Genomic DNA, 15,496 nt, shown 5'->3' with positions numbered 1-15,496 from the left:
CCTGTTTAAGCAACTATGACAAGAGGAAGCAAAATTTTCCCCCTAAAGTTAAACTTTATTTTGAACACTCTGATCTTTTTGCACGACTTGCATGCAATGATTTAAATGCCTCTGTATCCATATTTACTTTTATTCAAAAGTATACAAATCACAAGGTGCTTCCTTACTTGTGATGACATTTTTCTCCACAGTCACAGAGGAATCCCAGCCTTTAATTGTCCTTAACTGAAATGTATATTCCATCCCGGGGGCCAGATTTTTCACTACAGCTCTGCTATCATAGACAGTTCTGGTAAATGGCTTTTCATTATTCATTAGACAATATGAAAGCTACGGAAAAAGAGTAATTACTTAAATCCAATATGATTAAGTTTATGTAATTCTACTTACATATTTATACTTACTTACAATATTATATAAGAAATTATATTATATTTATGTATCAACTATATTATAAAAGAAGTTATAAGTAAAAATATATATTATTAGACTGGTGTGTTAATAGAATAATGTAATAACAGTTGATGATAGTTTCTTATGTCATACGTTATTGCACTTCATAAAATTTATGTTCAAAGATTCTAACCACCTGTTTATATACAAACATTTATAATATTCCCTACATTTTAGAGACAAAATAAGGAATAGGGCTGAAGTTTTATGTTCCACAAGGCTGATCCACTACTTACTCTAATATTTCTTAATAGTGATGGAAGCATTTTTAATCTTCTAAAAATACATGGAGGAGGCGAAGCCTTTACTCTTGGAGGGAGGATAATAGATTGTACTCTGACTACTCAATCACACAGCTGTACCAATAAGCTGTGCAGTTAACTACAAGATAGAAAGAAGGAATGAAAAAAAGAAAGAGCCCTAAGGAATCAGCCACTCAACTGAGCTCACTAGGATACCTTGAAAACTCACTGCTTTGAGCCACTGAAGAGAATAAAAGTGCTGCAGATACCAGTTTTAATTTGGCCCCTTATTTCCTAGAGGCTGTGAGAATTCCTTTTGACCGCCAAGACAACTCCTGAGGTGAAGGAATAAATTCCTGTGATAGTCCTTTCTGTGGAAACAGAACACTGCTGCGGACTATTTCTCATCTGCACTGGTGAAAACCAAGATGCACAGTGTGTCTGCCCTTCAGAGGAGGGCTCTAGACAAACATTCTCAGCACGCATATTTGCAGGGGTTTCTTGGTAGTGGCAGTACTGTTAGATGAAGATGGTTTGCAGCTGTTCTTTGTCAGTGTGTTCTGTCTGCTCACCAGTTATTTCCTCCAGGAGTGGAGGGGTCATACAGGTGATCTGAAAGAATTTAGATTCAGCTGCTGTGGATCTGGGAAGGAATAGTGCAGTTCCCTTAGGCATCTACTTATTGCATCTACTTATTGTGCTGACACAAGACCTTTCAATGCATACTAAATCTTGGAGACTGTCATCAATTCATTAGAATTACAGCACTGCAAAATGCTAGAAGCAAAGCTATAGATTAAAAATTTACATCTAGCATAAAACAAGTTAGGAAAGTTTCTTTTGTGTACTCTTTTTTTTATGTATATTCCATAGAAAGTTGTGAGCTGGGACAATTAATTTTAAATGGTTAGTAAAATGATCCCTTTTATGCAGGTGCACTTCACTAAGCAACCAGTCTACTGAAGCCTTTCCTATTAAAGATTTATAGACAACCTCATTTATTCTGATAAAGCACTGTATAATGCGGCTGCTTACTGTATGAGATACCAATACCAAGCAATAGTACAGTTCCATAAAGATCAGTATTACAGATGACAATTATTTTCCATGGGATGATAAAAATAACCTGACCACATACAAAAGTGTGTCAGAGCTGCTTCAGAACATGAACAAGAGAATCAAATTAAATTTTGAAATTTGTAAAAATACTCCAAACTACATTCAGCAAATGGTGCTGGTGTAGGTTAACTGTCTGGCTTTATTCATTCAGATCGATGCAGCTGCACACTAATGAAGAGAGAAGAACTGCTAAGAAACAATGCTTAACAATACTGAAACTTCAGTGGTGTGGGGAGCAGAATTGGATACTTTAATATTGGAGTATAAACTACGTAAAACAATTAGAGCAAGGTACTTGGTTCCATGGTTTTTCTACGTAATGAAGAATATCCTAGCCAGTAAGTTACAGTACAGGATGACACCTCGAAATCATCATCAATTCAAATGACAAGTTTACTACCAAACAGTTTATTACTGAAGAGTTGACAGTATGACTGTGTTTATACAGTGACTTCAAAAGGCAAAGGATAATCCAAGATAGGCTGCAAAAGACAGGATACAAAAGAGACTGGTTGAATGTCTCAGTGAAACATGATACACAAACCAAGTGTTTAGATGTCACAGAGAATTGTTTCTGACCAGAGAACTGGAAGAAAAGAATTCTATATTTTAAGCTAAGTGTTGCAAAGGACATGCTTCAAAATGCTAATGATGACAAGCCAGTCTGTAATACTAACCACAGAATATTAGAACCTGACCATCTCTAGAAACAATATTTCCCTCCCATAATTACATGGTTTGTAACGACAAATAATTATTGTTGTAGATACGTGTTATTATACATATGTTTGTATGTATTTATCTTATTATACATGAAAGATAATAATTTCATTGAGAAATTTATAAGATTGCATTGTTTTTCTTCCCACTCTTATCTCACCTGAAACTTATCAAATCCTCCTCTTGGTAGTTTCCAAGACAAATATACTGTATTTTCTTCCTGCCCAAGCACCTGCAAGTCTGATGGTGGATCAGGACCTGAGGTAAGAGTATGAGAGCATGCAAAATTTAATAGCAAAATATTTTATACTGAATTGAAGGAAATACTGCTGTAATTCATTACTTTATAATTCAACGTGGTTACAGATTTCATATTGTGCAGAAGAGAAATGGGGAAAACTCACTTATCTCCACGTATTAGCAACAGAATAAGAAATATAAGCAGTGTTTGTAAGTTTTTGTAGAAACATTCCATTCCTAACAGCACGCTGATTCAATTATCAACATAATTCCATTAACTCCACAGGAAATTTATTTGTATTGAAAAATCTTCATTTGATAACTTTTTAGAATGTTAAACTTGAAAAGAAAGACACACATACATTAATCTAGTCACTTATTTAATTGATTTAAATAAATTCATGCATTGATTTAATAAAAACTATGTTTTTTAGAGAAAACATTAAAACGTAAAAATGAATTGTGAACCTACAGGTGTTAACCTTGAGAATGGTGGGGTGACTTCTTTTTAGTCCACTGGTTGTCACAATACTAATCAAGAAATCAGTGCCTGGCAGAAGTCCCTCAAGTTTGTACATTCTACAAACGTCAAAGAGATTGTTTTCTTTAGGATTTTAAAATACATGCATGTTAATACTTCTAACTACTTACAACATTATGGATATTATTTCTTTATATGACACTAGATGTCGCTTATTATAAAATAGAATTCTTAAGTGTTCTTTTTTCACACAGGTACAGTAGTATTTATCAAATGAATCATCAAATATATATCACATGTAAGTAATACTGCAGACTATTTATACATATAGTATGAAATATCTGATTTCAGTTCATGTTAGTTTTTTTTAAAATAGCTGAAGATTAAAATGTAATCCTCATACCTTACACCAGAAGATAGCATGTTCTCTTTGTTGAAGATCTTGCTTTTTATTGATAGGACATACCCATCAAATTTACTTTGGGCTGGTGGCCAGGTAACAGTTATTGATTCAGAGTCTCTGCTATAGTTCAGATACTTAACTGCACTTGGTACTGTGTGACAACAAGAAGAAATGTTACTTTTAAAATATATCTTAAACACACTATTCTATGACAGGACTTTTTTCAACCAAATGTGATGAAAGCTCCAGAAAAATGTTTATGTCCTTGTTTTTCTCAATGAGAGACAGATAATACCACTGCAGTAACGAGTTTAGGGGCTTTTATTACCCACGAGACCCAAAACAATTGCTCTGTAATTCTATTTAATGTAGTTTTGACATCACTAATGTGTAGTTCCTCAAACACTTACAATTTCTAAGGAAATATCAACATAAGACCTAACTTGCTTGGCTGAGACCAAAATTCCTGCTAGTAAAATATCTTGTTTTCAATGGCAGCTAAAAGCAGATGTCTACAGAAAACAAGACTTACATGTAGTGATAAACTTCCAGGTTATTTCCTAGTGTGTAGCCCACGGATTTCTTGAGCCAAACTACAATCATCACCCAAAATATCCTGTGGGCAGGAGTTCTGCACCTTATCTACAAATTTTATAAACAACTATCTCCTTTTGCTTGTCTCCTGCTTGCTCTTTTCTGTTTCAAGTCCTCAGTTCTTGCAAAAAGAATATCTATGCATTTTTTCTTACTTACTCCATAATTACTTCCCCACGACTTACCCTCTCAGAAAATTTTTTTTCAGACATCTACCACTGTTTCTATGTCAGCTTTAGTTGATGGTTCCTTGAAAGCAAAATATTAAATATCTTTGACCATGCTTGCTGCCCACTGTAAATCTTTTTATGACCTATACTTATTCACATTAAAAACCTGTTAGAGGAAATTATACAATTTCAGACACATCAGCCAGAGAGAGGTAAGGCTGCTGCTGCTTTGTGTCCCCAGGCCAACCAGGCTGAAGATGTATTCCTAGAAGGCAGAGCATTCACATGAACCGAAACAGCACTTATAGCCTCATACTCCTCCCCTGATCTCCTCCAAACTGATCATCCTAGGAGATACACAGGTGCACTCAAAGCCAGAGCTGCCTCTCAGAGCTGGCTGCTTACCCCCATGCTTGCTCCCAGGCACTCCACCTAAGTCCTGGCTTACCCTGGCCCCCTTCCAGTTAGACATTCACACACACACTCTCACACCAGAACTAAAACAGAGCTCTGCTTCTGAGAATCCAACATCGTAGCCTAAAGTAAAACTAAATTTACTGGGAAAAAAAAAAAAACAAAAACAAAAACAAAAACTGTATTTACTACTGACGTAAGAAGCCAGTGAAAGAATATCAGAAAACTAATTTATAGAATAGAATCATAGAATCACAAGGTTGGAAGTAACCTGTAAGATCATCTAGTTCAACCGTCTTCTCATTACCATTGCTACCACAAACTAAACCATATCTTAGTTCTAAACCACACTTCGTTCTGAACAAGTAAAAACTCAGTAAAAACTGAACAAGTTCAAACTCAGCAGAGAAGCAAAAACAGAAGTTCAAAAAAAAAGACTTTGCTTTTTCTAGTGCTGATAACCAGTCTGCAAGTACCAGTTGTACACTAGCAGCATGAAACTGCTTGAATCATTATGTAGTTAAAACAGGAATGAGTTGTTCACCACAACCAAATTCAAGTGCATTTACTTGAAAGGATACAGTTAAAGAATAAAGAAAAGAATAGTGAAAGAGAATAAGGAGAAAATAATAGGGATGATTTAATTCATTTTTTTCTATTTCAAACAAAAATAAAGTTCAAATAAATGTAGAAGAAAACAAGGGATATAAGAAGAATAAAACAAGTTATGAATGTAGTGACACTGAGGCCTCACCTGTCTCTATTTCCTTTGCAACAAGTACACTATCTCTGAAACCTTCCTTTTCTGATCGAACTGTAAAGCTGTACAGCTTACCAGGAATAAGGTTGGAAAATGTTGCTGTTTCTTGCTTGACTTTCTGGACCTAAAAAGCCAAATAAGGAACTGTTTGCAAAATATGCTTCTGTTATATTAGTGGCACCTCCACCTATTTTAGTGGGATGCATAGCTTCTAATTTAATCTCTGAATGCTTAATATGAAATTTTACAAAAATAACTGCATTGACTGAACAGTCTTTTCAAAAAGCATACCCTGAAAGCACTTGCACAGTTTGTACATGTGACTTCATATTGCTGAAAATCTCCTTCTGCACGGTCCCAAGTAATCTGTATTGAAGTGTCTGTCACATTGCCTTCTTGTATACTGAGTGGTGCTGCTAAGCCTACAGGAAAACATAAAAACTGTTACTGTTCAGTCCAACAATTTTGTGTTCTGTGGAGATATCAAAGAGGATCAATAACAAATTCAAGCAAGCAGTGGGCAAAATCTGATTTCAGGCATTTCAGGAAATAGAGTTCAGGAAATAGGCATTCTAAAGCAGAAAAAAAAATGGAGAAAGAGCAGAGATAATACAGGCACTATTCAAAGTAAACTGATTTCTTGTTTTTCTTGAAATCAGATGGGGCTGAACATGCTGATGCACGTAGGCAGGGAAATCCTCCAGAATAAAGTTAATCCCTCCAATACTACTGCCACTGTGCTCTGAGTTGACCTAAATTTGGTCAGAGAGATCAGCAAAACCAAGTAGGCTAGACGCAGCAAATGCCCTTTATCCCTAATCAGTATAGCCTTGTATGAGATTATATTACAAAGCATTTTACACTTCTGTCTGCATTTCTCTTATTCCAATCCAGCTCTTTCTGCCTGGAATGTACAAAAAATTACATGTTTTCTAAGAAAAAAAATAGGTTTGTATTTCTTTTCCAAAGGTTCTGGAGACCCAACAAAGACAGATCAAAAGTAAGTTTTCTGAAGAACTGTTCTCTTATAGTGATCAAAACACAACTTTTAAGATTGTATCTTAAGAAAAATCTTTCAAGGTTTTCATTATTTGAAGAGTATTATTTTCATCCCTCATGCTCTTATTTTCTTCCTTGCTTGCTTTTACCATCTCAGTAGTACTTTTTATAACATTCCCACTCTGAGGAGATAGAGTAGAAATGAATGTCAAATAAAAATAATAAAATATGTGAAGAAAAACTTACAGAAGTACATTATCATAATAAACTGAAAATTCAAAACACAGAATTTCAGTAGATATTTCAAACAATTGTTTAAGTCCTTATTAAAATTTCTTTTTGAACAACCTTATTAAAAGGTCTCTTATGTATGATCTTTATGTTGGGGATTTTTCCCTTAATAATCATAATTTCCATTTTGGAAACTTCAAGCTATTCTTCCTTGTTTAAAGATGCAGTGGGAGCAATAAACTTGCTAATTTTCAAGACAGAGAAGCAATTCCACTGATGCTGATCACCCTGGCTGAAATAAATAATCAAAACATGTCGTTTCCCCACAACAGTTTAATACAGCCTAAATTCCTGAAATACTTCCCAGATATTTTTATAGTCTTGACACAGAAACGGACTTTAGAATGTTTAGTAATGATAAGGGATAGCTATAGTTTTGTTTGAAGAAGTACTATTTTCTTACACAAATATAACTGGATGATTTGTAAATAGTATGTATTTCTTATTGCACTGAAATAAAACTAAAGTTAGAAATTAGAAATGAAAATTTAACATTGTACAATTTTGTAGGAATCAAAATACTCACATGTTTTTACACCAGTTACATGGTAAGAGGAGCTCAACATTTCTCTGCTTTTTGTGAAGACACCGAAATCATACTCTGTTCCTGGAGTAAGGTTTTCAACTGTTATTTTGCCATCACTTTTCAAATTGAATGTTCTGTTATGTCCATCATTCATTGTAACATGTATGCCATCAAATACTCCAGTATCAGGCATGCGAACAAATAATACCACAGCATTACTATAAAGCACAAAAGGAATTACTATTTGAACAGGCTTGGGCTCTAAACAAAGGAAAAAAGGAAGAAAAAAAAAAGCCACATTAGATTAATTGAAAATAAGAAAAGACACCGTAAGTCTGAAGCAACTGCCCTGAGACTACACTTGCATGGTGCAGACAGGTACCTGGTGCAGGTAATAAAAAATATAATTGCTCAGAAAGAGTAATCAACCTGATCTTTTTAGCTGTTTATTACTAAAATCCTGAAGAACTTGGCAATGGATTTAGAACCAAAGCAAGTCAGGTTTCCACAGGTGTTAAACACAATGCACCAAGAAGGTTGGTAGAGCAACAGAAACAATATACCGATATGTATGTGTGAACATGGATATAAGCAAGGAGAAGGAGGTATGTTTGACGGACTGCTATATTGAGTTTTCTTCCCACGTAGCTGGCTCTTACAGATGGGACAATCCCATCATCTATTTTGTGAATTAGATATTAAGTGTAATGCTATATAAAATATATTAAAAAAAATAATATTGCAAGCACTTAAAAAAATGACAAGGCATCATTTACCATATCTATAATCTGACAGATGTCGCTTTTACATATCACATATATATAATGAGTGAGCCCTGGCCATTATTTTCACATCCAAAAAAAAAATTAAAAAAACCCAAAACATTATACTGTGCCAAAAGCATTGCAACATGTCAGTAAACAAACACTAACAGAAAAGCACCTTCGATTTTTGAAACAAAAATTTACAGCTTTTTCTCTTTCAGCTACCGCTACTTCCAACTCAAAGTCTTTTCCTGACACCCTCTCACTAATAGAAGGGTAATTTCTCTCACATTTCACAGGATGCCTAACTCATCTCTACCCAAAAGACTGTTTCAATCATTCCTATAATTTCCTATTTCAAATCAACAATTTGCTCAATTTCTCAATTTGCTCTCTTCTCAATTACTCAGAGGGAATGGGATTCCATACTCCGATCCTCACCACGGTTAAACAACATTCAATAATACCAATGTGTTTCCCAAGGCTGCATCTCTCTGAACATCATTAGCTTTGCCTTTAACAGTAAGAACTGAATCAATGTAATTCATATTCTAGTTTTGATTCCTGGCTATTAAGTGAGTGTACTTGACATGATAAATCTGTTAGTAATTTGTTAGTAATGATAACAAGCGTGATGTTGAGTGTATTAGTCCGTAATTTCCACTGCTTAACAACATCTTACTTAAAGTGCATTGCACAGTCTTGAGTTCACTCATATTTCCATTATTCACACTTGCCACTGCTATTTCATAAGTCATTCCAGGAATTAGAAGATCGATCTTAAATTCTTCTGTATTGTTTATTAGAAACTTCTTAGTTTCACCAATGTCTGCACTAGGTTTCACCTGAATGTAGGCCTCCTGACCCTCTTGTGACAGTTTCCAGTGAAGGATTACACTCTCTTCTTGCACATCCTCAGGCTGAATAAAAACAGCTGTAGGTGGACTGACAGCTTTATCAAAGAAGAAGAATTTCAGTATAAAACCACAGCTCAAACATACCATCCCTTAAACTCTTCCCAAAAATAGTTTCCTTCATTCTTACTTCTAGATATTTTATGATTTTAAATCTACTACTTATGTATTTATTAAACAGCTTGTAGACAGTTTTTAGACACTTACAAGTTACAGGCAGATTCTTCCACTTTTTCTCATAAAAATAGTGCCTGATTTTACAAGCATATTCTGTTCCATTGAATATATACAGACACAAAAGACGACACAATTTAAGTCACAGTATCAATGATTTGGAAAAACTTAATCTGTCTTCAGCAACATCATTTGAGACATCATGGAGATGTTCCTACTTTGTTAAAATTACATTAGTATATGAACCATAAGTCAATATGCATCAAATATGATGCTACCACTTCAGAACACAGTATTATAGCTTAAGTCATCAAGTCAAAAAGAAGATATGTACTGTCATGGTACATGACAGGTACTTTCACTTCTTTGAAAGGTTCTGAAGATTGAAATTATTAAACAGAAAAAATAGAAAAGAATTGCCCCAATTTTCCCTCAACATGTACCAACAAACCTCAACCTGCACATAACTTTAAAAATATATTTATGCATCCCATTCTCAACATAAACTGTCTAGGGGAAAGAATAAAAACCAGCCAACCGAACAGAAAATTGATACATCACCTGTTGTGATTAATATAGGCTTTTCATGGCAACTTAGAGTTCCTTTCTCTGCTACATTCTGCAAATATAGCTGGTACTGATGATAAGGTTTTATATTTCCTATTACTGTTGATGTCTTGTTTTTTTCAACCGGTAACTGTTCCCAGGCATTGGCTTCACTATCCAAAATGTTAATAAGGTAATAATGAAAATGAGCACAGGAGGAATGCTGTGGAGGGTTCCATTTTAAATGTATTTCTGCAGATGAAACATATGTAGTCTCTAACTTCTGGGAGTGCAATGGCCCTATTGAATAAGATTAGAAATAGAAAATAGGGTAAGAGCTTCTGGTGTCTCTTGTAGACTTTTTTCCTCTTAAACACAAAACAAAACCTTAAAAACAAACAAACAAACAAACAAAAAAAAACCTTGAAAAGCTAACAATACGGACTTAAAAATAGTCTTAAATCAAATAAAGAAATCTTGACAGTTTGACTAATATTGATTTGCAGAGGAATACAGTCACTGTCAAATTTAGGTTTTCTGAATTAGCCAGCTCTTACGTAGAACTCGGTCTCCTCAGGAATGCCCTTTCTCTCATTATCTCAGAGGTGAGATGGTACAAATGGCATGAGTTGACTAAGTTGGTTAAAACCTGGTCCTAATGAGATGAACAGCAAAAATCTACAGAATTTCAGAAATTGTTCAATGCAATTTTTTTTTTTTTTATCAAGCATTTTAAAACAACTCATCTGTTTCCAACACCACTTACAGCAGTTCAGTCACTAGTCCAACCCTACAATTTGTGATTCTGTATTTCTGCAACAATCACCTCCCTCACCCTGCTGGCCACCTCTCTTCAGATGCAGCTCAAATAAGCACTTGAGCATAATAGCAAAATAAAGATTTTGGAACAATGAATCCTGCTTGTTGGATTCTGAATTCACATTCAGATTTATTTCTAATTTCAGACTAATTATCAATACAAATAATAACAACCAAACAATATAAAAAACGTATGATTTTGTGATTATTATTGCTATTCATTTTTGTGACTTACTTGTTTCTACCTTCAGAATGGGACTTAAGATAGCCTGTGCCCCTTCAGGGTTCCTTGCCACTAGTAAAAACTTATAGCAAAGACCAGGACACAATTGCACAATTTTCACTTGAGTTGTATTCACAGGCAAGCTCAGGCTGTGTGGTTTCAAATGATCAAAATAGTACTTCATCACGAGTGCAAAGCCTGACTTAAGCCAGATATCCATATAACTCCACATAAATGCAACTTCAGTTGTCTTGACATCAGAAACAGTGAATATGGAGTTTTCTGGTATCAGAGGTACTGAAAAAAATAAAAATAAACATAAAAATAAAAAGCCATTAAATATCATGGACGCTTTCTTCACATTTGTATTTTTGAAGATGAAGGGGTGGGAGTTTAAAATTAATGCAGAAGATTGGAAGAAATATAGTTACATTCATATTCACAAATATATGGTAGCTGTATAAAGCAGAAAAATCCGGTGAAGAAATAGCCTGGACCAGTGGGATCTCTCTGAAGGGCATAGCAGTCTGTTTCATTTGCTGGTAGCATCGACAAAGGTGAGACATCAGCCTTTAGGGAATAATGAGATCCATCTGTCCACAAGAGCCGACCTTCCTCCTACGTTAAAAAAAAATGCAAGAAAAACAAACAAACATATACATGTATTTTTGCACTTGCATGTTAAGTCATTACTAAAAGTTTCTCATAGTAAGCATGTCTCCTGAACATCCAAAATTTACATATTTTATTTCTAAAATTAATTATATGGGAATGTTTTGAATGAAAAATATTCCAATGCAGAATTCTACCCCTCCTATTATACTAATATTTTAATAAAAGCCAAAAAGAGTTAGTGAGATTGCTCATTACAGACAACCCTTTAAAAATCACTATTAATCAAATAATTTCTCAGACTTTTCTCAATACTTCCATTTACCATTGTAGTTCTTCCCAAATCACACAATCCATCACAGTGGTCACAATGGGTCATTTAGTAACAAGAGAGCTGGCATCAAGAACTTTCCTATCACGGATATGGGGAAACTTTTTATATGAAATACTTTCTGCCAGTCCCTTCTTCCACTGGCCTATCCAGCATCCATACTGTACAGACCTTGCTAAGGCAGGGCAAATCAGTATCTCAGAACTGCATAGCCAACCCTAGGCTTTGGTACCCAATTAAGTAACGGACAATGTGTAAAACGATTTCATTTTTTTTTAATGGTAAAACAGCACCATCTACAGGCAAAAGGACATTCTTACGATGTACTCACACACCCAAAAAAAAAAAAAAAAAAAAAAAAAAAAAGGCTAGGAATAAATAGTCTTTATTTTTTTCCCCTGCAATGCCATGCTAAATGATTTCAGTATTTCTAAACATTGGAAATAATTATTCCTCTTACAACTGCCAATATACTAATATCAATACTAATGCTATTCCTATGACAACTATTCAAACAAATAGAGCAAAGTATTTTTGATTTTAATGAACCGGGTACAACACATTACAGATTTCTTTCCTCCATATATGTAATTGGAAAAAAAGATGAAACAGACTGACCTTCAAGTCATTAAGACCTGTCCATAACATGACTACGTGGCTAACTGACTGCAGGTAAGATAAAATAAAACCACGTTCTTCTTCACTCCCTATGTCAAGAAGATGAGCCTCTTGTGAAGAATTTTCACATGTTTCTTGTGCCACCTTCCATGGCTTGCTCTCCTTACTCATTCTATAGCAGCTGCTTTGGAATGCCAGCCACCCTTTGGAGCAGGTGCCTGTAGGTAAACAAGCATTTTAAGTATTTGAAACACATTCAGTATCATTTACAGTATTGTTACAGTTTCAGATTTTTTAAAAATCTACATATAGTCAGAAGATGATAGCATTTAATTAAAACATGATTGCAAACCACAAGAGAAAATCTTTAATAATGTGACGTGAAAGTGAGAAGGTGAAGGGCCTGAAGCATCTCCCCTGGGCTAAGTGAACTGGGTCTATTTCGCCTTGAGAAAAGACGACTGAGAGGGGATCTAATCCAGGTTTATAAATATCTGAGGTGTGGGGGCCATAGTGGTGAGGCCAGTCTCTTTTCAGTGGTGAGTGGAGACAGGACAAGGGGAAACGGACATAAGCTGCAGCATAGGAAGTTCTGCACAAATGTGCACAAGAACTTCTTTACAGTGAGGTGACAGAGCACTGGAACAGGCTGCCCAGGGCGGTGGTGGAGTCTCCTTCTCTGGAGATGTTCAAGTCTCACCTGGACGCCTACCTGGTTTAGGTAACCTGCTTTGGCAGGGGGGTTGGTCTCGATGATCTCTAGAGGTCCCTTCCAACCTCTACAATTCTGTGAGACATCCCTCACTCAAAATCTTCACTGTCCTAAGAATTCTGATTAAATTAAAAGATGATTACCTTTAATCCACTAAAGCAAAAAAAGAAAACCAATATTGTTTATGCTAATCGCATTCAAAGGAGGGCCACAAAATCGATCCAAGGCATAGGAATAACACCCCTATGAGGACAGTGTGAGAGAGCTGGGGCTGTTCAGCCTGAAGAAAAGGCTCTAGGAGACCCGACAGAGGCCATTCAGTATCTGAAGGGGAGGCTGTAAAAAGGAAGGGAACAGAGCCTTTAGCACAGTCTAACCCTAACCCTAAAGTACAATTTCATCTAATCTAGAATCATACTAACCACCTCATTTGGTATAACAGAATCATTTCCAAGCACTGAGGTTGGAAAATGGAGTCTTCAGCACTGTTTGTTGTGACAGGACAAGGGAAAATGGTTTCAAAATAGAAGAGGGGAGATTTAGGCTGGATATAAGGAAGAAGCTTCTTAAAATAAGTGTAGTGACACACTGGAACAGTCTGCCCAGAGGTGGCGGACACCCCATCCTTGGAGACATTCAAGGTCAGGCTGGATGGGGCTTCGAGCTCCTGATATAGCTGTAGGTGTCCCTGTTCAGTGCAGGACAGTTGCACTAGATGAACTTTAAGAATCCCTTTCAACTCAAAAGGTTCTATGATTTTATATTTCTGTGAAAAATATCATTCTTCATTAGTTTCTGGTTTGTTTTTTACATTTTAAAATTTGAAGTTAACAAACCATTAATAAATTTCCAGAGTTTAGGTAAGTGATCATTTCCCTGATTTTAAAACTATATCATCCTCTCTTTTGTGTTCCCAATTTTAAATATTTTTAAGTAGCCTGATCAAAGCATTACTGCTTTGAAAGGAGCAAAGTAACACTATCAAGCATCCGCAAAAATATTACTCCTCCAATGCATTTCTTACAAAACAGCACAGATAAGTTTGCCACTCAACAGTGCAATATCACTGTTGTTTCCAAAACACTTTGAAAAAAGTCTTCCAAACCCTTACAAAATTCAGAATTTTCCCTGCTTTTCATTGAAACTATCTAACAAACTCAATCCATATCCTCAAAAAATTACAATCCCAAACCTTTTGTGTTTAAAGACAAATCTCATCTAATCTAGAATCACAGAATTACCAAGGTTGGAAAAGACCTCTACGATCACCTAGTCCAATCATTTATCTACCACCAGTACTGCCCACTAAACCGTGTCTCTACATACAGCATCTACCCTTTCCTTAAACACCTCCAGGGACAGTGACTCCACCCCTTCCATGGGCAACCTCTTCCAATGTCTAACTACTTTTTCAGAGAAAAAAAATTCTTCCTAATATTCATCCTGAACTTTGTCTGGTGCAACTTGAGGCCACTGCCTCTAGTCCTATTGGACAAGAATCCATCTGAGTCTATTTTAAACTGCAAAACATATAATTAGTTTAAAATATTCACACATACAAATTCAAATTCTTGCTCCTGAACAAGAAAAAAGAACATTTGTGACATTAACGTTGTTTCATTTTTTCCAGAAATGAAACAATATACATCTAAGAGAAAATTGCATAATGCTATACAGATTCTTTGCAATTTACTCCTAATTCTTCTTAAAAGCAGGCAGCACTTCCTCGCATTGATTGCGACTCCAACAAAGCAATGAATACCTGTTTCAGCTTGAACTTCCAGTGACTGAGACACGTTAATAAATTCAAGATGTAATTGGTAAAATATAAACTCAAATGTATATAAGGTGCCAGGTGTCAAATCATTCCAGACAAAGAATCCACTATTTTTTGGTATAATCCGAGAAGTATTGTTCAGTGAAACTGAAACTGCAAATCCTTTGGTCATTGCACTCAAATTAAAAGATATGGTAGTGGCTGTCACAAGTATTTTGATGTCATTTTCTGAAATTCCACCTAGTAGTCCAAAAAAAAAGAAAAAGTTTTTACCTCAGCATAATTATTGACTCAAATCCTTACTGCATCACTACATGTCTGTGTAATATATCTTAAGCAATCATAAATAAAAGTTAAGAGCATAGACTGAGGGACGCTTAAGTACAAAAGCACACAATTTACTAGAGTAGTAATTAATAGATGTTGATCAAGAACATTAGCACAAGCAGTTTCCTTTAGACTGCTGAATGTCATCACAGTCAGTGGGTGCTGCAGTGTTTCCAGCTTACAACAATTTTTTCCCAATTTTCTGAACACAAGCTAATACAAATTTCTAAAGTGTACTAAGGTATCCTATTAAACTATTTTAAAGCA

At 35.3% G+C, this 15,496-nt stretch overlaps 1 protein-coding gene across 1 annotated transcript in view; it reads right to left on the bottom strand.

Moving 5' to 3' along the window:
* PTPRQ (protein tyrosine phosphatase receptor type Q) overlaps positions 1 to 15,496 on the bottom strand; it is a 120,342-nt gene that overhangs the window by 100,621 nt on the left and 4,225 nt on the right. The window contains 13 exon segments of the mRNA XM_042816092.1: positions 168 to 330; positions 2,695 to 2,792; positions 3,247 to 3,353; positions 3,659 to 3,809; positions 5,591 to 5,720; positions 5,888 to 6,018; positions 7,413 to 7,673; positions 8,859 to 9,128; positions 9,826 to 10,110; positions 10,865 to 11,149; positions 11,284 to 11,470; positions 12,414 to 12,631; positions 14,888 to 15,142. Of these exon segments, the coding sequence (XP_042672026.1) occupies positions 168 to 330; positions 2,695 to 2,792; positions 3,247 to 3,353; positions 3,659 to 3,809; positions 5,591 to 5,720; positions 5,888 to 6,018; positions 7,413 to 7,673; positions 8,859 to 9,128; positions 9,826 to 10,110; positions 10,865 to 11,149; positions 11,284 to 11,470; positions 12,414 to 12,631; positions 14,888 to 15,142 (2,541 nt within the window).

The sequence above is a fragment of the Centrocercus urophasianus genome, unplaced genomic scaffold, assembly GCF_019232065.1.
Source record: "Centrocercus urophasianus isolate 14NV4802_14NV808 unplaced genomic scaffold, USGS_Curo_1.0 seq_15, whole genome shotgun sequence".
NCBI lineage: Eukaryota > Metazoa > Chordata > Aves > Galliformes > Phasianidae > Centrocercus > Centrocercus urophasianus.
This window is presented reverse-complemented; position numbering and strand designations above follow the sequence as displayed.